Source organism: Chanos chanos, chromosome 9, assembly GCF_902362185.1.
Source record: "Chanos chanos chromosome 9, fChaCha1.1, whole genome shotgun sequence".
Taxonomy (NCBI): domain Eukaryota; kingdom Metazoa; phylum Chordata; class Actinopteri; order Gonorynchiformes; family Chanidae; genus Chanos; species Chanos chanos.
In genome coordinates, this window is record NC_044503.1 from 26278394 (window position 1) to 26303534 (window position 25141).

General features: G+C 45.0%; 1 protein-coding gene across 1 annotated transcript; it reads right to left on the reverse strand.

Annotated features, from left to right (window-relative positions):
• Nucleotides 1-433: 433 nt before the first annotated feature.
• dop1a (DOP1 leucine zipper like protein A) lies at nt 434-24755 on the reverse strand. Its single transcript, XM_030784091.1, has 39 exons — nt 24556-24755; nt 23117-23313; nt 22749-22930; nt 22339-22509; nt 21922-22111; nt 21140-21238; nt 20845-20944; nt 20120-20229; nt 18737-18851; nt 18447-18567; nt 18181-18300; nt 17950-18067; nt 17279-17308; nt 16356-16601; nt 13066-13621; nt 12474-12748; nt 12141-12293; nt 11915-12015; nt 11560-11825; nt 9693-11471; nt 9329-9635; nt 8897-9008; nt 7785-7967; nt 7506-7631; nt 7233-7367; nt 6497-6552; nt 6310-6414; nt 6034-6100; nt 5599-5743; nt 5364-5443; nt 4785-4894; nt 4469-4618; nt 4283-4344; nt 3955-4107; nt 3586-3722; nt 2619-2674; nt 2316-2480; nt 1274-1403; nt 434-881 (listed from the first exon to the last, which is right to left on the reverse strand). The coding sequence occupies exons 2-39, from the start codon at nt 23252-23254 to the stop codon at nt 579-581; spliced, it is 7452 nt and encodes a 2483-aa protein (XP_030639951.1). The 5' UTR covers nt 23255-23313; nt 24556-24755; the 3' UTR covers nt 434-578.
• Nucleotides 24756-25141: the final 386 nt, after the last annotated feature.

Here is a 25141-nt window from a genome sequence, read left to right on the forward strand (position 1 = left end):
GTTGCTTCTGCTGTACAAGAAGACATATTTAATCATCTGAACTGGTTCTGTCGATAAGATTATATACACGACTTTTTCCAAATCTTTATTTATTTTCGTCCAAATGACCATGGAGAGGTATCCCTTAGTAAAAATACGGAATAATGAATACATGACTAAATTATGACAGTGGTATGTTCTTGTTATATTTTTAAAAGGTTACACTGATATATGGTGGGGGAAAATTCTCTGTTTATGATACGACTCTTTATTAATTTACCACAAACAAAATGGAATGACACGGCATCTTCACATGTCCCAAATGACTCACACGCTTAGGTCAGGTTGTCATGGCTACCCCTATATATACAAAATTAACTTATTTAAATTAAATAGAATAGCTTTTGGAAAAAAAAGTAAAATACAGTAATTACACATACAAAACAAAACAAAAATGTACAAACTTGTGTAGTTCCCTCTTTTTTATGTTTAGTCCTTTTAAAAAGGTGAGGTGTTAGGGTTTTTTTTGTTTTTGTTTTTGTTTTTTGTTTTTTAACGGACAGTCCAGTTCATTTTGACTTCTCATCGCCTTTGCCTGGTCACGTCTTGATGAGGCCCTCAAGAAAGTCTTTCTCCACCATCTCCTCAATGTTTTGTCTCGCTCGGCTCCAAAACACTTTCTGGCTCTCCAGTTTGCCGTCTTTGCCGGGGAAGGGGCCTTCGGTCGGGGATAAGGTGTGGGCGGAGCCGCAGCGGCTGCTGGCCTTGCTGTTGAACGCCTGGCTTAGCAGGTTGAAGAACGGGAGAAGCTGCTCCATGCTTCGAATCACATACAGTGTCAGCATTAGATGTCCAGGTTCCCAGGACAAGGTACGAGTCGCACAGTCCTCTTCTGGGTTTTTCTAAAGACCAAGAGAGAGGAACTCGCTTCAGCTGTGTTCATGTGTATAACAGTGCTCTTGTTTTCATTGTTAGTTTGTTTTACTGTTAAAAATTAAACCATTTATACTGGCTTATGCCCTAAATTAGGGGTTACCAAACAGGGGATCATAAACCCCTAGAGGTTCGTGGTGGTACTGCGGGGGTGGGGGGGTTATGAGACCGTGATGGAAACGTCAACGTCAAATTAGATTCACTTGGTTAAAATCTCAATGGAGTGCTTGAGAGAGGGATAATTTGGGGTTGAAGGGGTCCAGCGGACAAAAAAAGGATTGGGACCCCTGCCCTAAAGGATTAAGATGTTAGTCAAAGATGGCTCTAAACTGCTAAGCGCAGGTTTTAGCAGCTCTGTTACCTTAGCTCTTTTTCTCAGAAGTTTGGCCAGCCTGACAACGTAGGGCTTGAACTCTCTCTGATGTGTCCCTTGCCTTCGCACCTCCAGACCCGAATCATCTGACGCTTCGGGGACAAATGCCCATCGATACCTAAGTATTACACACAATTAGCACGTTACCATTAAAAACATCCACAGAATATTAATATTCATTCAGATAAGGATATCCTCTAAGACAGGGGTGGGCAAATCCAGTCCTGAAGGGCCGGTGTCCTGCTGGTTTTAGTTTTCACCTCTTAGCTACCTGTTGATTTTCACTTTGAAAACAGGTGTGCATGCTCTTCAGCCAATCAGAGACTGTATTTAGTTGGTCGACAAGAAAAACAGCAGGACCATGGCCCTCCAGGACCGGATTTGCCCACCCCTGCTCTAAGATATTCCATGAAACAGGAGGAAAAAAAAAAACAAAAAAACATGGAGAGCAGAAAGAACCAGGCCTTCTAGAAACATTATGGAGAACGGCAATGTAGCCAGATATGTCGTTACGCTGAAAAAAAAAGACCATTTAAGCAGAACAATAACTAAGAAATTGGATTTTTTTTTGTCTTGTTGTTGGCTATAGGGACAACAACATGTCTTAGGAAGATACCAAAAAATGTAAAATATTACTGCCCACTTGAAAAACAGCTCCGAACACCTACTCCAGAGACGCATGAATTCAACTTTAACTTGATGAGAAACTGCTGAGACTGTAGAGTGCATAAGTGATTACATTGCTAAGCAACCAAAAAATATTCACCCCATAATAATTTTTCATTACTGCGTGGAAGTATAGAGCAAAAAAAAAAAAACAAAAAAAAAAAACATCATTAGTGTAGGGAGAGAGAAAAACATTATTAGCCATTAGCATCTTTGTACCAAAACACAGAAGCTCTAAAGCAGAGGTGACTGGTATGAACAGAATAAAAAAAAAGTGTAAAAGCACTTAATTAAAAAAAGAAAAAAGAAAAAAGGTAAACATCTAACTAATGCGAGCATTCGAGGGTAAAGTGTGTCCACACACATTTGAAACTGAGGCAGGCTCTCTGAGGGTAGGGCAAGGGCCAGGTCCAGCAGCTTGCAGGCAGACAGATAGAGGTTGAGCCATCGTTGGCTGTTATAGGAGGTAGAGAAACCATTGCCCCCTGAGTAAGTGGTCTCAAGTCCTGCCACCGATGGTCCTGACGTCCTGCAAGTTTGACAAACAACAGTTCATATCTCACGTTTAGAGACAAAAGTTGCATCTCCTGAGTCTAAGATAGAAGGAAGGTATAAATGCCTAGGAATTATATGGGAGTAGCAAGCACTTGTTCCAGCTGATCTGTACCTTGTAATGTCCTCATCTGCTATGAGCTCCTGTTCCATTAGTAGGAAAACTTGAACCTAAAAGAGAGAAATCGACAGCTCATCTCAGAATGACACAACTCATTCTGTTGTTCCCGATTAATAACAATGGACCATGACGTGGTTAGTATTAATCTGTATGTTAGCAGGCTTGTGTCAGTAAGAACATTTGCATATTCATAACAAACTGTGATGGGGGTGGAGTCACTCATTTCCCAATGAGCTGATGGGCTACAGATACTGACCATTGGGTAACTTATCTGCCTGGGCATTTAAAGGGAGTTTCTTTGGACTTTAAGAGACACTGCTCGACTGAATTTTCTTAGAGAGCGCCTAGACTAGACTTGTGTTTAATTTGCGCATTTGTACTTAGGTTGGAAGGTGGCTGAGTCACTTCTGAAGTTTTTTTTTTTCTTTTCCTTTTTTTATTCAGTAATGGACAATTTAACATGCCTCTTTAACCGCTCTTTGTTCCCGGTGCCTGCTGGACTGTTTCCACCCTCTTAAGGCTGTTATATGACACCCGCCACTCCCTCTGGCATCACAATATTACTAAGTTTACTGCAATAGACAATTAAACTGAGCTGTCTTCCCAGTGGGGGGAGTTGGGATGCATGAATTGTCTGCAGCTGTTAATCACCCCACAAATATCCCTCCAAAATCTCCTGCTGCTCGTAAATCTTTTTTTTCTTTCTCTTTTTTTTGCCAAATAAGGAGCATGTGTCACCTTGGTAAGCCTCTTAACTGTTTAATGTCACATTTCCTAACTTTGTCTCTGTGGTGCTTTTCATCGTTTCCTAACACAGTCTGGCTGTGATCTTTTGCTGCTATCTATAATGTCCATAATTGTGACAGTGTGTGTGTCTGTGCATTTTTATGACTGTGTGTGTGCTTATGACAATATGCCCGCGCGCGTGTGTGTGTGTGTGTGTGTGCGTGTCTGTTGTTACCAGCTCAGTGATCATGGTGGGCCAAAGGGAGGTCAGATGTTGTGGAGACATGCGCAGAAGCAGCACTCTAAAGAACAGGAACACCTGAGCATGGAGGATGGGCACCTGAGGCAAACGCAGGCTCTCCACTAGCCGCTCTGATAGAGAGAGAGAGAGAGAGAGACAGAGAGAGAGAGAGAGAATTGAGATTTTAGTGAAGCCCACTGGTCAATCAAACTTCTGTCTGTCTTTCTTTGTTTACACTGGATTTTCCAAAATGGAATTCAATCCTGATTCTGAAACAGAGCATTTACACATGGAACCACTGCCACCCTCATCTCTAGAAGCAATGAAAGAAAGGTCGAGTGTGTGTGTTATTTTTGGGTGTACCCTGGATATCTGGAAGGTATTTCTGATACTGGTCCACCTCACTGCTATATATGGTGAAGGCCAGTCTTTTAAGGAGCATGGCTCTCTGCTCCAACTCCGCATCTCGATTGGTGAAGAGGTTCAGAGAGCTGCTCTGAGCTACAGCCACGCGAGCTAAACACACACACACACACACACACACACACACACAAATACACAAATAGACACACATATTAATGACTACATGTGCAAAACGTCCATTTCTGTAGATCCATCAGTAAAGTAAAATCTAGTTAGAATGGTACAGACTGTAAGCAGCAATCAGTACAGACTGTAAGCATCCACTTACTCATGAGGTCACGAAATGTGGTCTTATCATGGGTCATCAGGTGGTCAATGATTGCTCTCCAGCTGAAACACACCGAGACGGGGTCGAATCAAGGTCAAAAGCTCCCATGGGCACCGACGAATATGATTCATCAAACCGACTAAGGACTTAACAATGACACTATTGGCTGAAGAGACTGTCACTCACTGACTGACACAGGAGGAGTCCATCTGGAAGAAGGTGTGGTCCATGAAGAGGTCAAAAGCCTCTTTCTTCCATGCCCGGCGTGTGTACTGATATCCACTGAGGCTGCTCAGTAGCTGGATACATGCACGATAACTGGGTGCGTTGTGAGCACTGGCAGAAGAGGATAACATAAAATATAAACATCAATATACACTCAAAACTCACCAACATACCAGCAATCTACATGGAAGCACATGTTCTTTATGGTCTGAAAGAGTAAGAGTTAACTGATCAGACTCTTCAGCTGAGTCAAATCAGGCCAAGCTGGAGAAATTACCTGTGATTACGGAGGTAGGGAACAACATAGTGCATGATGTTGACCAAAAGGGGAATAACTCTCTCTTTCTCATCGCTGTAGAAGACCATGTCCAAGAGATGGGCAAGCACCTGGAACACAGTAAAAACAACAGGAGGCTGCTTCAGGAACGCACAGCGTTTAGGAGAGAGTCACGACAAACTTGCATCCGTGCAGCCAAACGACGCTCTGTTACATAACAGGCACAAACAACTGTGTTGAGAACAAGACCAGGCGGTACCAGCACTGTTCGGGTGGATAGTGGGGGGAAAGCTTCAACACGACTTATCCTTCTCATAGACCGAGTTCTTCCTTCCAGACAACGGGCTGTCATTTCAACCAACGTGAAATGCCGTCGTACAGTAACTAACTGACACTACGCCAGACATCACATTATTAACATGAGGGTGGCAGTCAAAGGATTCCTCATTGAAGGCAGCCTGTATGGTGGTCAGGTCGTGACAGTATTTATAGAGAGAGTTGGGGTAACGCAGCTTAGTGTGAGGGCAGTGCTGTGTGTGTATATATGTGAGGGGTACAGTGCTATATAATGGCATTTACCTCCGCCAGCAGGGTGAGGGCGTGTACGCTGTATAAGGATGGAGTAAAACTGGAGGCCTCCATCACTGTGAGCATTAGATCTGAAATGCACATACCATTAGTGAGACACACACACACAGATGACCCACACTCATGCCGGTAAAGTGCGCAAAGATGAGGGTTTCACATCTCTAATACACACTGTAAGGCCGAGACGTAACGGGAAAACACACATACAATGATACAACAGACATACCCTCCACGTCAGCCTCCAGGCTAGCACCATCCACCACAATCTGAGGAGAAGCTTTCACCTCCAGGTTCCTCCTCAGCCACGTCGTCTGCTCCAAGGAGGAGCCGGCAATGGTACCGATTGCCTCCACGATCTTGTGGGTCACATCCTGTTGGAAGAGCCATTTCACGTCGCATAATCATTACAGCTAACGGCTAAGGGCACCGTTTTATGGGTGTCGCATAAACAAAGAACAACTCCCCCTCTGTTAATCTTTATAGTGAAACAAATTGGATTGTTTTAGAAAATGATGCTCGTTAAAATGGTTTAGGCGGAAGATTTGGTAGCTGAGCTCCGCCTCCAGTGTTTTGGGAAGGACACAAGAGGAATATGATGACTGTGGGAGAGAGAAGAGGCAGCGTTTGGCCTCTTTTGTCTGTGTCCTCTGCAAACACTCACCTGCAGTTCTCGCTGGTCTTTCTTGCTTTCCAGGTTGGGGTTTTTCAGAATAAACTCATTTAGAACACTGCGGACAGAAAAGTGATCAGGTCACAGGTCTGACCAGCAAAATTAGCTCCAAGCAATACTTCTTTGTGTGTGTGTTTGTGTGTCTGTGTCTGTGTGTGTGTGTGTGTGTGTGTGTGTGGCTACTCTGAGCTATAGCCACATGTCTGCATGTCTGTGTGTTTGTGTGTGCACGAGTGTATGTATTAATACATATGTATTTAGTCTTACCCTAATATGAGGAACTGTCCTGGAGCAGGCAGACCCAGCTGAACAGAGTCCTTCAGCAGTGCGAGCAGAGACGGCCAACTATCCACCAGATTGGATACAGGGATCCTGAAGGAAGCAAGAGCAACCAGTCAGCCGCAACCACCACGCAATCCTCTAAAACAAAGTTCCAGCACAGATCTGCACTCACCTCTGTACGTAGGCGTAGAAAAACTGTAGCATGCACACTTCCAAGGACAGGTGCTTCTGAGGAGAGAGGAAGAGAAAGAAGGAGATGAATCAAACGGGTGAGACGTAGCAGCGCAGCCAAAGATCCGTTAAGAGCACTAGCGAGTAAACACAGAGCAATCTGTTCAAAGGGAATATGCATGACGGGTTGAGAGGCTAAAGAACACGTAACAGGCAATTATACATTAAATAGATTCTGCTCTTAGTCTGGATTGGTAAATTTCGCATTCCGGCCGTGCCGTGGCGGGGCATAAATTCCTGGCTGGAACAGCATAGCACCATGACTCGAATGTTTACACCATTTGCCTGCCCCGGAGCGACTGTTTTAAAGGCCGCTTAATTTATTGTTACCTAGCAACGCTACCTTGTAGGAATGTAAGTAGAACATTTTCCTGGAGCCACTACTTTTCATGCAACTCCATAAAACTTCTATGGCTTAAACTTCTCATTTAAACCCCAATTCACTTAATATCCCTCCAGTCCATCTGCAGATCGTTTTTTTATTAATACAACAGTCCCCTAAGGAATGTGCATTACTAAAACTTTTGGCACTTTGCAATCCCAGTGGAGCTCAGGTTTGCATCATACCCGACAGTAAAAAAAAAAAACGTGGGACGTCAACAAGCTGTCACGAATTGTTATAATGGCACTAATTAATTCTTCGTCGTGCTACAAATTACAGAATGCCAAAAACCAACCTTCTCTTTGGCTATGGCAGGAGGCTGCTTCAGAACCTCCTTCACCGTTTGAATGACTGTCTCAGTTCGCATGGCGCTAACCGAACGCACCAATTCCACCAGGAGAAGTTGCTCCTCGCTGGCTGTGGGAATCACCTGAAAACATGCCAAAAAGGAAGAAAAAACATGCAAACTCACACTCACTAAGAGTAGAATAGTGTGGAACGTAAATAAAGTGTGCTGTAACCTTTTTTTTTTTTTTTGAGCGTGGAGGGGGTCACTTTGGATAACTACCTTGTTCCTGGCCGGTGTTTTGACCTGCTTCCTCTCATTCCAGACATAAGCGATGGCGGCCATGAAGTGAGCCCCATGGTTCATGGAGATTGGACCCAGCAGCTCCAGAATCTGCTGTCGGAGATTCTGCCCCGAGAGCAAGAAAGGTCGTTTAACAAGTCTCTTTTATGTTAATCGCCCATGCATTCACATTGCTCTCTGTAAGTTGTCGGGCCACCAGCTCAGTGTCACAAAGGGGGGGGGGGGGGGGGGGGGGGGTGTCACGAGGTGTCGGCCTACCTTGGTGGAGCCCAGGTTGATGTTGGAGGTGGAGCAAGCCGAGGCGGCGGCGGGCCTGTCGGAGCAGTCCGCCAGGTACAACACGCTCCACAGCAAGGTGACAGAGGACATGATGGTGTGCAGGATGGAGAGGATCCCAAGACGAGCTTCAGCGAGGTGCTTCTGATCCACGCTCACCTGGAGCTGAGAGACACATGCAGACAGACATACACAGAGTCAGAGATGACTAAACACTGAGACATACGGCAAAGCTTACTTAAGTCAGTCAACCATTTGTTTATCAGGGTTCCAACATCTTCGTGAACACCAAATTCAAGGACTTTTCAGGGACTTTCCAGGCCCAGTATCCTCAAATTCAAGGACCCGGCACGGCCTAGTTTGAGACACAGATCAAGGTTAATTACTGTTACATTAGCTTTCTCGCTTGCTTGCCGCTGTTTAACCTGCATCATTTGACTTGAATCACTCATGCACGCGCGTGACCGTCGCGCTTTCTCGAGGCAGGTGGCGCGTGAAATAAGGAGGCACAGACGGTGGGAGACATGTATGCAGACAGCTGAACGTAGCCTATTCACTAACGTTAAGTAAAAAAATTGTCAAAAGAACTTAAATTTCTACTCTTGCACAAAATACATTCATTCAGGCACTTTCAACAACCCATGTCTACTTATGTCCATTTTCAGAAACTTTCAAGACCTTGTTTTTTTTTCTCAAACTAACTTTCAAGGATTTCAAGGACCCGTGGGAACCATGATTTATTATTGTCCAAAGAAGGCAAAATGAGATTAGAGCATTCTCTGCAGAGGGGCCCTGCTCCAAAGGTCATAATAGCATAACAAACATATGAAAGAATAAGAAGGAACTATCAAAAAATACAGATAAGACAAAAACACAACACATGAGAGAGAGAAAAAAAGGGTAAAAAAAATTACATGAGATAACAGATAAAAATATAATACAAGAGATTTTTAAAAATGAGACATAAAGCAAAGACCTGAACAACTAACAAACAAATGATTCATAATACAAAGACAGTTAAGTCATAGGTGTTGTAGATGTAAAGAAGGTTTCTGTCTATTGTCAATGCTATATTGGTTGAATAGCTCCCTCACCTGGTGATACTGGGAAGTGGGGTCCAGGAGACAGTAATGGATAATAGCTGTGACTCCCTCCAGCATCGTAAGAATCAGGTCAGGAGGAATACACAATGCTATCCACTGGGGCCTAGGGATATAGAATACACACATCAACTGACTCCAAAACTGAGATGAAAACACATGAAAATGCTCTTGGACAGCTCCATTGTATGCACAGTCTAGCTGTGTGAAAGAGAGAGTGTGTTTCTCAACAAACAAGCGAAAGTAAATAGTGCCATCTCGTGGAAGAATTTTTACTCTCATAACAACATATCTGTCAAAAGTATGGTAGTTCACACTGAATTATTAGAAGCTATTGTAAGGGGTCCAGCAAACAAAAAAAAATAGTTTACAAACATGATTATGCCTCTTTCAATATCAGCTTCACTTTCTCTGTTATGGCTATACCTGGTTTCAATGAGGGCAGTCTCATACCGGTACTGCTGAATGAGGTTGTCAAGGTTTCTGCAAAGCTGCAGCGTTACCGAGGCAACCACACGGCGCAATACTTTGCCCATATATGGTAAAGTGGCGGTGATCAGGCCAATCCATTGTGGGTGCATCTTGCAGGCATGGTGCTGATGTAACGCCCGAATAACAGCGCACAGGAACATGCCCTGGGCCGTGATAGGCTGTCCATGTAAGTACTGGAGCGACGTCATTGGCTGCTGTGGGTTCACATGCTCCACTTCACCTCCTAGGATCTCAAAGCCTCCTCCCACCCCTCCTGTTGCTCCATTTGGACCACTGGAGCCTGGCCCTGCCTCTCCACCTTCCTCAGAAGGTATCAGGACATGGTGCTCCAGCACCACCAGACTCTGCAGCAGACGAAGCAGCTGAGACTGCACCGCGCTACAGCTGTCCAACTGGTCCTCCGACAGGTTGATGACGCTGTCCTCCGACAGGCCCTCCTCAACCACACCAACATTGGTTCCCCTCATCCGTTGTTCATGCCATTTCTGAGCACTGAAAATGGTGGACAGCAGGCAGTGCAGCACCACCTTTTGCACCTTGCATTTGGACAGGACGTCGGAGATGAAACTGGCGAAGCCCTTGGCAGAGCCCCCCGTGACTTTGACCAGTTCGCTGAAGAGCAGAGTCAGTACCTCAACGCTGGTCAGCTGCATGGCACGGTTTCCTGCCAGGTCCTGAGAAGTTGCCGCCACGTGCGCCGAGTAGTAGCTCCGCAAGTAGTAAAGGCAGAGGGAGATGATGATCTCCAGGAACATTGCGCTGCGAAAAGAGTGCGAATGAGAGTCTTGCGGGATGGGGCAGTAGAAATCCTTGCCCATGACGGAAACGCGGTGGCGTGCGAGCAGGTTCTGCAGCAGCGACAGCTGGGGCGTGTAGGAGTTGTTGATGCTGGTGGTGGAGATGGCGCTGACAAAGCTGGCGGGCGCGGCGCGGAGCATGGCGGCCATGGCCGAGAGGGCGTGGAGGGCCCGTGAGGAGTCGTACAGCTGCAGGTAGAGCAGAACGTGTTGGTACAACGGGTGGATGTTGAAGCGAGGAGGCGAGGAAGAAGAGCAAGAGCCGCCCGCTCCGCTAGCGGTCCCGCCGCTCGGCGAACCTACATCGCTCTCGATCTCAGACACCTCCCCCTCTCCGCAGCTGTACCAGTTTTCCAGATCTAAGCTGTCCCCGAAGAAGATGCTTGGGGGTCGGCTCCTCTCGGCCTGGCTGGCCTTGCGCCGCTCCTCCTCTTTGCGCTTGGCCTTTTTGATCTTGGGCTTAGCCCCCGGAGACTTGTCGGCCAGCCGCTCCATGATCTTACCCTTCAGGCTGAGCTGAGTGCTGCTGTGGCTGCGTTTGCGAGCCTGCGGGTCGTCGACGTGGAGGTTCTGTTCGGTCGCCCCGCTGCCGCTCCCGCCATCCGGCAGCGTGACGATGGAGGGAGACGAGCTGTGTCGAGTGATGCCCTCCCGAGGTTCCTCGTAGCCCATGGTATCACTTGAGGTCACCGAGAGGAACTCCAGTGTACCTCCTGCTACAAGTTCTGGAAGTGTTCTGGGTTGCGATGCTGAGAAAGAAGGTATAGTGACGCGGGGTCCGGTGGACGCGTCAGAGGAGGAGTTGTAGCTGTCGGAGTCCGTCTGAGGCCAAGCCTCAGGGGGTGATGGTGTTACAGCAGATTCCTCTTCAACTATCTGCACCACCTGATTCACCAGTTCAGCCACTATGTCTGAGACAGCCTCATACAAGGACTCCTCTTCCACCTCCAAAGTGCTGTTACAATTGATCAGTGCTTGGTCAGGGATGTTCACAGTACTATCTCCACCCTCAAGCTCCTCAAAGCTTCCATTGTCCACAGTAGAGGACTGAGAGCCACTGGAGTCTGAGCTCTGAGCCTCCCCCTGCTGGTCAGGAGGTTGATATTCACCACAAAGCTGCAGATTCTCACTACTAAGGCTCATTAGTGATAGACTGTCACTCAGTGGGTTGACTGTCAGGCTAAAGGGCTCCATATCGTCCAATGGAAGGCTTCTGCCACGCCCCTGCCCTGAAAATTGGTTGTAATCTGAAAGAAAGACAATAAAAATTATCTGTATTACTGGAAATATTAGTATAAAGCACATGAGAGACGGTTTTGGTTCCTTTCATCTTCTCATATTTCAATTTAAAGAAAAAAACCCACTTACTGTCAGAGAAACCGGAGTCCTTCACATAAATGGGTTCAGAAGGTTCTGGTTCGGGCGGGTTGGGGAAGGCCTGGACCCAGTGGCGCTGGGCCTGTACCCGCTGAATGGAGACACGGTGAGTTTTGGGATGCAGCAGTAGAAGCAGGAGAGGCACCAAGACCCGCGCAATGTCATGCCTCTGCAGAACCTGGTTTAGCCACCCCCGTCCGACGGCACTGGTTGAACCATCCCAGTAACTCAGGCTATCCAACATGATGAAGAGAGACCTGACATAAAAAGGGACAAAAGGGTTAAAAGGGAAAAGGTCAACAAGAAGGCCCTTGTTAGTGGATCTGGCAAGGACAGACAGTTTTACCTGTCGAAGGTGCGGTTGAAAGGGGACGATTTGGTGATGTTAAGATCTCTGGTAAGATGCCAAAGCACTGAGAACTTCACATGGGCCTCCAAACGGATCCTCTGTGACACAAAAATGAATTAAAAAATTGAAAAAAAAAAATTAGGCATGAGAGGTCCTTATATTGCTTCAATGAGTGTGTGAGAGTGAATGTATGAGTGTGTGTGTGTGTGTGTGTTGGGCAGACCTTGTCTCGGTGCATGAGCTGCTGACTGATGACATCTTCACAGATGCTAGAGGAAGGCACCAGGTTGTGGAGCTGGTAGAAGAGCTCCACGCTGCGTTGGTGATGCTGTGGGGTTCTCTCGCCCAGCCGCTCCCACAAAATCAGAGCCACAGTCTAAAGAAGAGGAGCGGAAGTGCGAGGAAGAGAAGAGAACCAGAGGAAAGTAAGAGTGAGAAAGAGAAAACGCCAAAGAGAGGCAGAGAGAGAGAGGGATTGAGAGATTGAGTTAAAAATGTCCTTTATGCATATTCGAACACACCACTCCCCACATCCTTTTACAGTTAAGATCCAAACCTTAAAGAAATCGGTTTTCTCTGCAATGTACTTCAAGATCCCCTGTGTGAGCGGTGGCCTGATCACCACGGCAACACGGCCCTGGCTGGGACTCATAGGCTGGGCATTATCGGGGCTGCCCACTCGCTCAGCTGTCACCATGGCAACAGACTGGGTGAGGCCCACCAGGTCCATGAGCAGAGAGATGGCCACGGCTTGAATGCTGAAGTCACAAGCAGAACAGCAAGCGTCCATTAGAGTCTGCAGCCAAACAGCCGGACGGACACTTTCACCGTCTGCAGGACACACATATAAAAACAAAATCAGACATGTGGGTTTATTCACCAACACTCATATGCTGAGAAACTTCCAGTTATCACAACTGATCTCACGTGTCACACTCCCCTTAAGCTACTTTGCAGTTAAGCACCTTGCTTGAGGTTTGAACCCCCAACCTTACAGATACTTAACCAGTTCGCTTGCCACCACACCACAATACAAAACATACTCCATGCTAAGATATTCTGTGTTAATGCGATACAAATATATATTAATTTGTATGAAACAGATTTTGTTCAATCAAACACAATGAATTGTACAGGGAGTTCATCACCTTCGGGCTCATCTCTGATAGGCGATGACTTGAGGTTGCCCTCGGCGATATAGACGGGAAAGCTCGAACACTCCAGGAAGAGCTGGCATGCGGCCGTGAAGGCCGCCAGACACTCTCTCTGCTCGTCACTCTCCTCCTCCTCGCCACCCTGCAGCCTCGCCCCATCTGGTACCAGCAGTCCGACCCGCAAGGTGTCCATCCGAGCGCCGGGTGCCTGGTCCTTTTCGGGTCTACCCCCCGGTACAATGTGCAGGGTCACCAGACGAGATAGGAACTGCTGGACGTGTTCCAGGCAGCACTGCATCACAGGCTTGTCCTGAGTCTTACTGTGGGCTGGCCCTGAGCCCGCGTGTCCGGGTTTATGTTTATGCTGGACGGGAACGTCCTCTGGGCTGCCTGCCTCGGTTCCGGCCGGCTGGGCTCGCCCGGGCTGTTCCCCACGCTCAGCCTGGTACTGGATGAAATCGGTGAAGCCGCCGTCTGAGGATTTGTTGCTGGGGGGGTTCTCACCATCCTCAAACACCTCACTAAGGGGCTCCGGAGTGGCTGGGAGGGGCTGGACCAAATTCGACAGAAAATGAGGGATTAAAACAGTGTAAGAGAGAACCCACAATAGTCATTAAACATCATTCATTTGTGAGAGGTCATTCGATTACAAACCAAGACAGCCAATAAGAACACTGGGCCTAATAACGATGAATCCCATTGTCCTCGTAAATTGAAAGTGCATGCCAGTTGTTCCTAATTAGCATGGGTAAACGCCTTTCAGCAATTCCGACTTTTTTCTTGCAATTCTGAGGTCTTTTCTAACAACCAACAAGTAGCTTGAGCCATCACTTCTGCTCCTGCTTTAATGGTTCAATGCAACACTCCTACAATGGCAGACAAGAGCAGAGGCTACAATGGCTGCATCTGCTCTGTCCATGTATTTTAATATTTATCCATATGTAAAAGTAAAACTGACTGATTCTCACACACCTGCTTTACAACCTGTCTGCTTTCAGATGGGATAACCCATAAGTAGTGTATGTAAAACTACTGCTCACTTATCACAGTCTCCATCAACTGTTCTCATATTGCTCTTTTTGTTCATTGTACAAAAGTATGAATATATATGCACTACATTCTAGAGTGTTACATGAAGTGTTGTTGCAGTGTTTATTTATTTTAAAAGACCTTAATGCTTTGTAAAATAATGAAAACAATTAGTAATAAAAAATGATAAATGCTAAGAATATTATTGTAATTTAAATCCTATAATATTATACAAGTGCAGAATTCAAGAAAACGTAATAACCAATTATTTTGCACAAACACATCAGCACTCAAATGTGCGTAAGAGTGCTCGAGTGTGCATAGATTCTGTTCACCTGAATCCCAAATAAGAAAACATTGGTGAATGTCAGAATCTTCATGAAAACTGCGTAAGTGGATTTTAAGAAAGAATTTCTTCATAAGAACGGTTGGTGAATGAGGCCCATTGTTATTAATATGCACTGCAACTTAGTTCACTAAGCTGAAATCTTAGAAATGTGAAAATCACCAATTCAGTCCTAAATTTACCGAAATACTATACATATTGTTAATTTGAGTGACTAAATATTCCATTACATATAAACGGAATCAATGAGGGCATTTCCATTTACTGATCTGAACCATCTGAAAGAAGCAGAATGCTGCATTTGACAGACTTGGTCCTGCCCCCATTCCTCTCTGTGCCCATTCCTCTCTCTTCTCTTCATAGAATGAGTCCCAGCTACTTCTCTTAAGCGCAGGGACTTCCAGCATTCACTCCCAGCATTCACCTGGCTTATGCCACACACCAACCCATCTTGCCGCTGCAAGGTTGAGGGACAACATCCTGGAACGTCCCACTTCAGCATCTCCCAGCATGCAGTTCTGCTGCTGTGGGGTGCAGCACTAGGCTCAGATGGCAAGCCTTTCCGCGTGGGAGTCTCTGAAGAGGATGAGGCGAGGTGGGGGGGGCGGGGGGTGGGGTATTTTAAGAGAGATGTTTCCGCCTGAGCTGAAGGGTATAGTCCCTCAGGGTTTTACTTTTTCTTTTTTTTTTTTTTTTTGTCAGGCCAAGCGTAACCTCCGCAGAGAGAGAAATGGACGCAGCTGTGCCTTAACCCGTCCTTATCTTTGCCCGTCGACCTTCGGTCTCCGCCCGGTCCTCCATCACCACGGTGGGAGTCCTGCTTCACTTTAGTCATGCTTCACCAAGGGCGCAAACATACGGCCCCAGTCTGGTAGCTGACATTCCCGAAAAAAATTGCCTTTGGCGTACACACACACAAACACACACCTTCAAACACTCTTGGTACGGAGCAACATGAAGCACCCTGGACCATCCAACCCACAGGACACAGAGCAGGGAGGCAGACGGTGGAGCCATGCATTGGGTTTGACAGAAACCATGGGGAGATTAAAGGCTGTTTCCAGGCCATTGCTTGCAGGGGAGGGAACAGACAAAACTGGCTAACGCTGCACAGACATCCCAGAGGGATCATATTCCCACTGATTTTAGAAGAAGAAAGAAGACTTGCAAGGCTAACCGTTGGCAGTCGAGTCACATGTTAAACGGAAGATAAAGAGATAGTTCAGCTTGATTTACAACGTTGAAAAAGAAAAAGAAAGATTTAAAAACAAAAACTGAAAAATAAAAAAGGAATTGAAGTCATGCTCACTGAGGCATGACATTCCAGTTCATCATTTTTAATGTCATCCCTACACACACACACACACACACACAAACAAACATCTCATGGGGAGGAAAAGATCAAAACACTTTATGTAACGTTGAGAGAGATGAGAAACTTCTTTGTTTTCTGAGCAACTCCAGCGTTTGTTTCACTGGAGCCAATGAAATCTAATGGCTTGGCTGACAAAAAAGAAGTGCCATTAAAAGCTAACATCTAACAGCCAACTCTCAGCTCACATCATAAATCTGGAACCAAACTGGACGTTTTATGTTGGGGGCGGGGTTATATGATGTCAAAACTCACGTGATTGAATGAAAACAGATTAAGCCTTTGTGTTACTCGACAGGGTCATTTACTTGGGTACTGCGATGGACCGGCAACCTATCCAGGGTGTTTCCCCGCCTCTCACCCAACGAACGCTGGGACAGGCTCCAGCACCCTCCGTGACCCCAAGCAGGATAAGCGGTTTAGACAATAGATGAATGAAAAAACTTACCCGGAGAATCTCATAATAAAAAAAACCAAAAAAAAAAACCAAGGTTTTTAAACATTATCAGAGAAGTCCACTCCCCTGTCCCCTCTTACCCGCTGTTCTTCCTTGTCCCTGGCCGGTGGGGTGTTTGTGTTGGTGTTGGCGTTGGTGGAAGGAACTTGGGGGAGAGCCAAAGGGGACACCAGTGGCGGCTGGACCTTGCTCAGGATCTTGGAGCAGAGGCGCAGGCAGTGTGTGAGTTCTGCCAAACCCAGACTCTGCAGATGGGCCGTGAGGGCAGACACCATCCGCAGCAGCAGCTGGGGCAGGTGCTCCGTCTGGATCTCTATGTACGTCTCCTACAGGCGGAGGAGAAAAAAAAAAAAAGGCCGGGATCAAAAGCAGCAGTGACAGGTGGAAAGCAGCCACCTGCTAATGCAACATGGTGTTCAGCCCAACGTGGGTGAATAAACCAAACCAGCCAATTTGACAAGCCAGTTTTAATTGAATATTTCAGTAGAGCATTGTTTTATGTCGAGACAGGACATAATTAGAGAGTAATTACATAAATATTACAATATAACTGGATGAAAAACAGTTATTAAGCATTTTACTAAAGGACAGATACAAATGCCAGACAGACCGGGCTCTGATTCCACCTCCGGAACATCCATTCAAAACGCAAAATCCCTTTTGCTCCAATAAAGCAATCCCTGAAATATCCCATCCATTCTAAATAAGCATAAAATCTACATTCTCACAAAATTTCAGGGAAATACAGTTGAACTAAAGCTTCCCGTATTAACTGATGCTGTTTGGAGGCCACCAGCCACTGTTTAAGCAGCTAGTTTCCCACATTCAAATGATATTAACCTCAGAAAATGATACCTGTAAAAACCGCACTTAGTTGACATGTGCATGTGTATATACATATATATACACATACATATGAGGTTTTGTGTGGATGTTGCTGAGTGGTATCTGAGCCTTAGTGAAGCAGAATAAGGTGAAGAAGCAGGAAAGAGCAGTACTGTACCTGACAGATTACCCTCATACTTCTAGTGGGCTTCAAGGAGAGAGAAGCAAAGAGTTTGAACAGGCAGAAGCAAGCAGAGTAACAGGCTAGAAACCACTTCAATGAGCAATTCTTAACCGCACAGGCACTCACAGTTAAAAGAAACTTTTTTTTTTATTAAACTCAGTCCAAACCAATGCACGCACACACACACAAACACACACACACACACACACGAACACTCTCTCTCTCTCTCTCTCTCTCTCTCTCTCGGTTGCACAGGTCTACAGAATATCAAGTCTAATTGGATGAGAATGGTCTCTTCCCCTCAGGTCAGAGGGGGCAGGAGGAAGCATAGACAGAGAGTCTAAAAAGCACTGCAGAGGGTCTAATAGTTATGCACTCCAACACAAGCCTATCTGTGGCTGTTTAGGGTTATAATCACTAATGTAAAAACACTAACAATCTCTCAATCTATGAGTGAAAAGACTGCAACTAATATCAGTATTACAAATGTCAACAACAACATGCATCATAAACAACAGCCAGATTAAAGCAAAATCCTGTAGGAACGTGTATGTGTGTGTGTGTGTGTGTGTGTGTGTGTATATATGTGTGTGTGTGTGTGTGTGTGTGTGTGTGTATGTGTGTGTATGTGTATGTGTGTGTGTGTGTGTGTGTGTGTTACCCACCAGGGACACAATGTCCAATAGGAAGTCCACTAGCTGACAGAACTCTAGCAGTGATAGCGCTGAGGCCTCTGCGTTCCCAGCATGCCCTGGGGCATGTGGGTGACTGTTCTGGGTGCGCCTGTGAGAGAAAAAAAAGACATCACTGATAACGTACGAAGCCCGACCCAGCCCTGACCGGACCACAAACATTATGCTTATCGTTAGCTTATCGACTCATAATCAAACGCCGACCTGCAGCACTCTTCAAACCATCTGGAAATGTAGTCCCACATGTAGTACGGCTCGAAGGAGTTAAAAAGGAGATTCGCTGTTTTGATGAGCTCGGCTGTTTTTTTGTTCTCTCGCAGTTTGCTGAAAGAAATTCACACAAAGACATTTGATTAAAATATTTCTCGTTCCGGAGCAGCCGACAGTCAGGCAGTCGACAGTCAGGCACAGTCGTACCAGCCGGATATGTGATCGCGAGACCGGTATACGGAGAGCGACGTGTTGCCTACCTGCTGAGTTGTGTATGGTCCTTACTAAACGGGTTCTGGTTCTGAAGGTCCAGTTCAGCTTTGCACTGAGTGTGTAGCGTACGGAACACCTCGATCAGAACATCCTCTAAAATGGCCGGGCCTAAAAAACACACACAGCATGTGATTGACAACCACAGTAACTGATTGAGTGAGATCTAAATAATAAATTAATAAATTGTGCAAAGCCTAAATAAGCTTTATATATATGTGTGTGTGTGTGTGTGTGTGTGTGTGTGTGTGTGTGTGTGTGTCCTGTAGAGGAGCTGTACCAAGTTCCGGTTTGTCCAACAGACTGATGAGGATGCGGAACGGTTTCAGGTCATGCATGAGAATGCTCTCTTCCTCTCCACCGCGCGCTTTCCCCTGCAGGATGCCAACCATAGCCTACAACACAGACACACACACACAAACACAAACACACTTTCTCACTCACAGACAACTCAATACCCCAACCCCAACCCACGCCACCCCAAACCTTCCCCTCATTGGGTCACACCAAACAATTTCACAACATCTTCAAACTGTCACACGGCCGGATAGTTATGTAGTTCAAATAGTCTCTGGTCTCAATAAACTCTGAGGAGGTCAAGAGGCGTGTGTGTGTGTGTGTGTGTGTGTGTGTGTGTCTGTCTATGTGTCGGCTCTGTGGAGATTTCATGCTTAGATTGTCACATTATCACTTGGGTACAGAAACAGACGGTCCCTGCACTAACCTACTTCCCTGATGCGGGAGAACCAACAAGTAGCGAACAGATGGCAAGAGAACAGAGGGGGGGGGGGGGGGGGAGAGAAAAGGAAAAAACAAAAAAACAAAAAACAAAACAACTCCTGTTTATGCCCTCGTCCCAACCCCTGGAGTACCAGGACATATCAAACAAAGGGCCCTGGATCGTGTTAGGCCAAAATCACCATGGGATCAGTAGCAAACTCAAGCTCAGCCATGCAAACAGATCCTGTGGATCAGTGGAGAATCAAAGTCTGGTCCGCTGGGGACGAAGGAAGTTTATGTTTGTGTGTGTATGTGTGTGTGTGTGTGTGTGTGTGTAACTGAGAGTTTGAAACATAACATATTTCAAAGAGCGAGGTAGCTGGTTGGAATCAGAACAAAGCATTGGCTCTTTTTTGACTTAAAAGTAACACTCCACTCCAGACTTACTGGCTCGGTAAAGTAAATCACTGAACCGTAAAATCATTTGTCTTCAAACTAAAATGAAAACTTTTAGGTGATTTCTTTGACTTAAAACAGCTTTCGCATTATGTCATCAGGAAGCTATCCTTCCCCTTTTTTTCCAGTGGGAGGAACTGATTCAGGATATTGCGAAATGGTTACAATTAAAAAACAGTCATAAAAAGGTCTTCAGATGTTCTTAAGAAGGGTAAGTCAAAACATGTATCAAGTAAGTAACACATGGTTTACTTCTACTGCGACCGCTAGAACATTCTGGAACGAAAAAAACATTTCCAAATGTTTCACGAATGACAGAATAACGACTAAATGAATTCAATGAAAAACACAATAAAACCATGTAGTGTCAGTGCAAAACTGTTAAATGTGTGTCTCTCATTGTGATATTTAGTATGTTTATATCCAACATGTTTCTTCTGTGTGTGTGTGTGTGTGTGAGGGAGGGTGTCTGTGTGTGTGTATTTACCTGGACCAGCATGTCCTTAGAGTAACTGTTAAAATAGTGAGTCGCATGCTCCTCAGGGTTGCTATGGCGAGTGCTGCGTGGTCCTACCACCGTGCCGTTGTTATCAAAACCTGAAAGGCCAAGTCACACGCAAACAACCATGAGTCTGATGCATTTTAAATATGTTCCTTATCTCAGTATTTTTTTCCGCATTTTCAGTACATTTCAAATAAGAGACACTAATACACCTCACAACAGACTCAACAGACTCTTAGTAGTAACCAATTTTTCAGCGACCAAAACATACACTTACCAGGTAGTTAATCCCCAGTGAGCAAGTCACAAACAAGAGACAGAACAGAATATTTACACGGAGCAACCGTGCTTCAACAACACACTTGGCAGATGTGAATAACATTCAGTTTGTACGTTGTCTAGTCCACTTACACTGATATTACTCCACTAGTATGGTTCTCTTGAGCAAGCCTATCATGACTTATGCTATTGGTTTACTATGTAATATTGCACCATTCATTAACACTGTTCATGAACTAAACGTTCAGTAAAAAAAGTGGTGAATTGTAAGGGATGTATTTGTATGTGTGGCAGCTGAGAAATGAAATGCCCCTCTACAGGTACAGAGATGACGTTTTTATGACAGTGAAAAGATGACAGCTCGAGAAACATGTCTTTGACTAAGATGACTGATGGTTTGCAGTATGTGTGTGTGTGAGAGTGGGCCTTACCCAGAAGCCAGGCGTATAGTCTTCGGTTCAGTGACATGTCTCGCCTCAGAACAACATGCAGCGCCGCCGATAAGATCCGAATCATGTCCGGACGGGTAGCCTGAGGTTAACAGGACATCAACGACACAAATAACAATCTTACTGATGGAAAACAGTCAAATGGAATTCTGATTCTAAAGGAGAACAAGTGCATAGCTGTAAAACACGGGAATTCTGGAACTCTTCTCAGAACTGTTACAGTTCTGAAACTGTGTGACTCAGAACTGAGTGTGACTCCGTCAATGGCTGTATTTACCTGACTCATGTGAAAAGGAAAGCAGAACAGGATCAGGTCCAGTGTGCTCCTCTGAACCAGAACGCTGGCATCCTGGACAGACACACTAACTGCCTCTACCTAGGGGAACAAAGCAATACAGGATTGTGTCACTAAAGCTTTTACCGTGAGCAATTCCCTACAGATAGTGACATGTTCAGTGATTGGTCAAAGCATACTGTGGGACAACTATGCAAATGACGTTAATAAATTTGGCTCCAAGTGGTGAAAAGGAATCACGCTAAGACTTTATTGACTTCTTTCCAGTGGCAGTCAATATGAAACTCTACTGGGTGCGCCAAAGACAATAAACAGAAACCAATTAGTCCCACACAACCCCTTAATTAGTTTCTTGTACACATATTTTTAGAATTCCAATGTGACATTCTTTCTCTGTCAATCTAGATGCCTAAGCTTTTTAGTTCGTTCAGTTAATTACTTTTTAGTTCGTTTAGCAGCGTTCCGACTGGGATCTTGTTATGTCGGAATGACGGGACAGTAAGCGATATTTGGGTCTGTTGTGAACGTGTCTATATATAGAAGTCCTCTCTGCACAGAGATGTTGCACTGGCTGCTAGTCTGTTCTCCATCAAAAGCTAAACTAATTTCAACGTCTTACATCCATGGCTCACTGTAATGCTCGGCACGCGATCTGCTTTTTTTTTTTTCCCCTGCAACACTTCTGTCGGTCTGAACGCAGCCGATCGATGAAAAGTCTGACTGATGTGAAGCAAAGTCATCAAGCGCTCAAAAACGACACGTACCATCAACTCAATATCGCTGCCCATGACGTAGAGCTGGTCCTCCATGGAGAGTTTGCGGTTGAGGTGCATTAGGACGAAGGTAACTCCAGGTAAACGCACGGCAGGGCTGGTCAAAATGCTGCCCCATAATGCACTGTAGAATGCCGGCTGCTCCACGGCCGCAGCCACTTTCTCCAGTAAGGTATTGGTCCTGTCCCGAAAAACAGAGACGGATCAGTTACGGTGATCCTGAACTTTAAGATTACCGCAGCTTCAAAACCAAAAGTTCAGTTTCATTACAGTTAAAAACAGCAAAAAAAACCCCAAAAACATATATTTATATATATATACACATACACACACACACATATATATACATATATATATAATTTACTCTCATGTATAAAATAATTTACTCTCTCGCTTTGCTCTTCTCACCTGTCATAATATTCAGAGCCCTCCTCCAGACCTGGAAGTACCCCGGTCAAAAGCCCTTGCAAACCTGGTTTGAGAGTTTTCCCTAAAGGCAAGTAGTAGGTCTCATACAGTCCCAAAAGTACTGGCTTCACTGACATAGCAGCATTTGACAGCAAAGGGAAGAGCCCGGAGCTAAAACAAACAAACAAACAAAAATGGTATTTCAGAAAAGAAGAACTGTAAAGACAGACATTGAGCAAAAGGGACAGACATTAATTAAGTTACTAAACAAAATACTATTATTATGAGCAGTGAGTTTGCATGATTTCAGTACACACATCGGAAACCCCTCCTGGCTTAGAGCGGTGACGTGACGTAACTCGAAATCTTAAGGTTCAATTTCGATTATGTGACATATGAACCATCCGTACCTGTATAGAAACAGGTCCTTGGCCAGCCGTTTGGGACCGATGATCTTGAAGATGATCTCATACGACTCCAAGGCTTTGCGGTGCACCCCACTGGGCAGAGCTGGGTGAAGGCATTGCGCCAGACGTTTGCCAATCGTCAGCTTCTTAGGCACAACCTGGTACTTGGCATTGTTTTGAAGTACCTGTTGAAGATCCCAACGCAAACGTTAAGAGTGAATGAAAGTAGCCTAAGATGGCAGCAGTCATAGATATTAACAGGAACATTCATTCAGACGGGTACAGTCTTACGGAAGACGGCCCGACCTTTTCTTTGTTTTGGCAACAAAAGAAAATTGATTGCGTGATTATCGAGGACCTCCTTTTCTCACCTTGTTGAGTTTGCCCAGCGCTGAGATAAGATCCGCCCATTCGCTAGAGTACTCAAAGTTCTTCAAGGCCTTGTCCACCGCTGCCACATAGTTCCTGTACTTGGAGTCACTGAGTAGCTCCACCTCCTCTGCATTCATCCTCCTACGACACTGTTGGCACTACAAGCCAAGTTCAAGTTCATGTATACATATCACACCTACGGGAGGAAGAAGACACCCACAGGAGACGCATACTTCAAATTACACTCCAACGAAAGAACAAAAGACTCACGTAATACACAGAAGGCCTGAGGCAGGATGTCACTGTCGTGTAGTCATAGATCTGGCCCACTCCCTAACAACACGTGACACGATATCTTGATTAGGCCTACCTTAGTTATTCATTGACCATCTTACTTATGAAGTGAGTCTTTTATGGATTAATAAAGCTGAACCGTTCACATACCCCCTAAGGTGAAATATCCAGCCGTAGGCAAAGCAGTAAAAAAAAAAAAAAAAAAAAGACAAGTAATCGAATGAGGAGAGAACTACACTGGCTTTCTTTCACGATCTCGAATTTCAACCTAAAACCGCACACTGTGTTATTCCGACTGATTGTAGTAACACAAGGCACACACACGCACACACAAAATCTGGAGAAAGGTTATGCTTACGAGTACCGTGAGAGATTGGAGGATTGGTAACGGTTAGTCATGAGGCATACATCTTAAGGAAAGGTTGGACTTGTTCGCTGACTTTCCGTTAAGTGAAACACCCTTTGTGAAAAGTGTCCGCATTAATGTGACAGAATATCAAAACTAGATCATTTTCGATTACTTTTTAACACATTTTCTTTTTAAATCAGAAGTCAAAATCTGTGCGCCAGAGCAATGACATCACCTCAGTGAGAGTATCAACAAAGCTGATGTAATTCGTACAAACGAAAAGCAGAGAAGTTATTAATGGCCGTCACAGATCTCTAAACTAGCTATATGGTTAACACCATAACATTACACACCACGAAATTAACTTATGTTATGCTTAGTCTTTCACGTTACATCAACGCTGGACCAGCGAACATTTAGCTGTTCTTTTCTGTCAATAACTTTGATGCTTCTAACGTTAATGACGTTAGTCCCAAGCCAACAATCGAGTTGTACAGAAATGGTGTGGTTGACCAACGTAAACAGGTTAATTAATTCAATTCTAATAAAAGCATAACTTTTACTGCTTATGATAAGCTTGCGTATTCAACATGTCAACATCAGCAAACGTCATCCTCCAAAATGACAGCTAGCTGGCGACAGCACTAGCCATAATAGCTAATAAGCTAGAATGCATTCAAAGACACGAGAGCCACATTGGTTGTCAGCTCACGTAGCTGATACAGCTAAATCGCTGAGTGTAACGTTTATCTTAACAAGGTGTCTTTACCTTCGCTATTATGTCAGAGTTCTTACCGTTTAGCGTCGGCACCAATTCCAGTGATTTTGCTTATTTGCTATCCCAGTAATGAAGGCTGTCTCTAATGTAGGAAAACGGTCTGTCCAGCTATCTCAGTTGAGGAGGTCAGAGAAGGAATTTTATTGGGCCCGGCGAAACTCTGTTCAGCTGTGACACTGGTTACGAAAAGGTGCAAAGCAGCCATAGGAGTACAATTACTGTGTGATTTCTACATAGCGCATTACAGGGTTGGTGTTGGTAGCAAAAAGCCAATATTGATGCTATTGCTATAGGACTGCGGTATTTCTGCAGTTGAAGTAATGAACACAGAGGGTCATAAGTAGCACTTCCGGATTAGTCAGTCTACAACAAAAAATCCCTTCAGAGTAAAAGTCATCAATGTGTCGCGCTATGGGGTGCTTAGCGTGAACTTGCATAAGAGTGAAATACTGTATTATCATGTAATTAAAAAAGGCGTCGAAGTTAAATGAATGACAAAGAAATTGAATATAGGATCTTCTAAAATTTTACTTTAAATGAGAATGCCCAGAATTTGGAAGCAGATTGACGGGGACGTTTGAGGAGGAAGAGAGGAAGTATTAT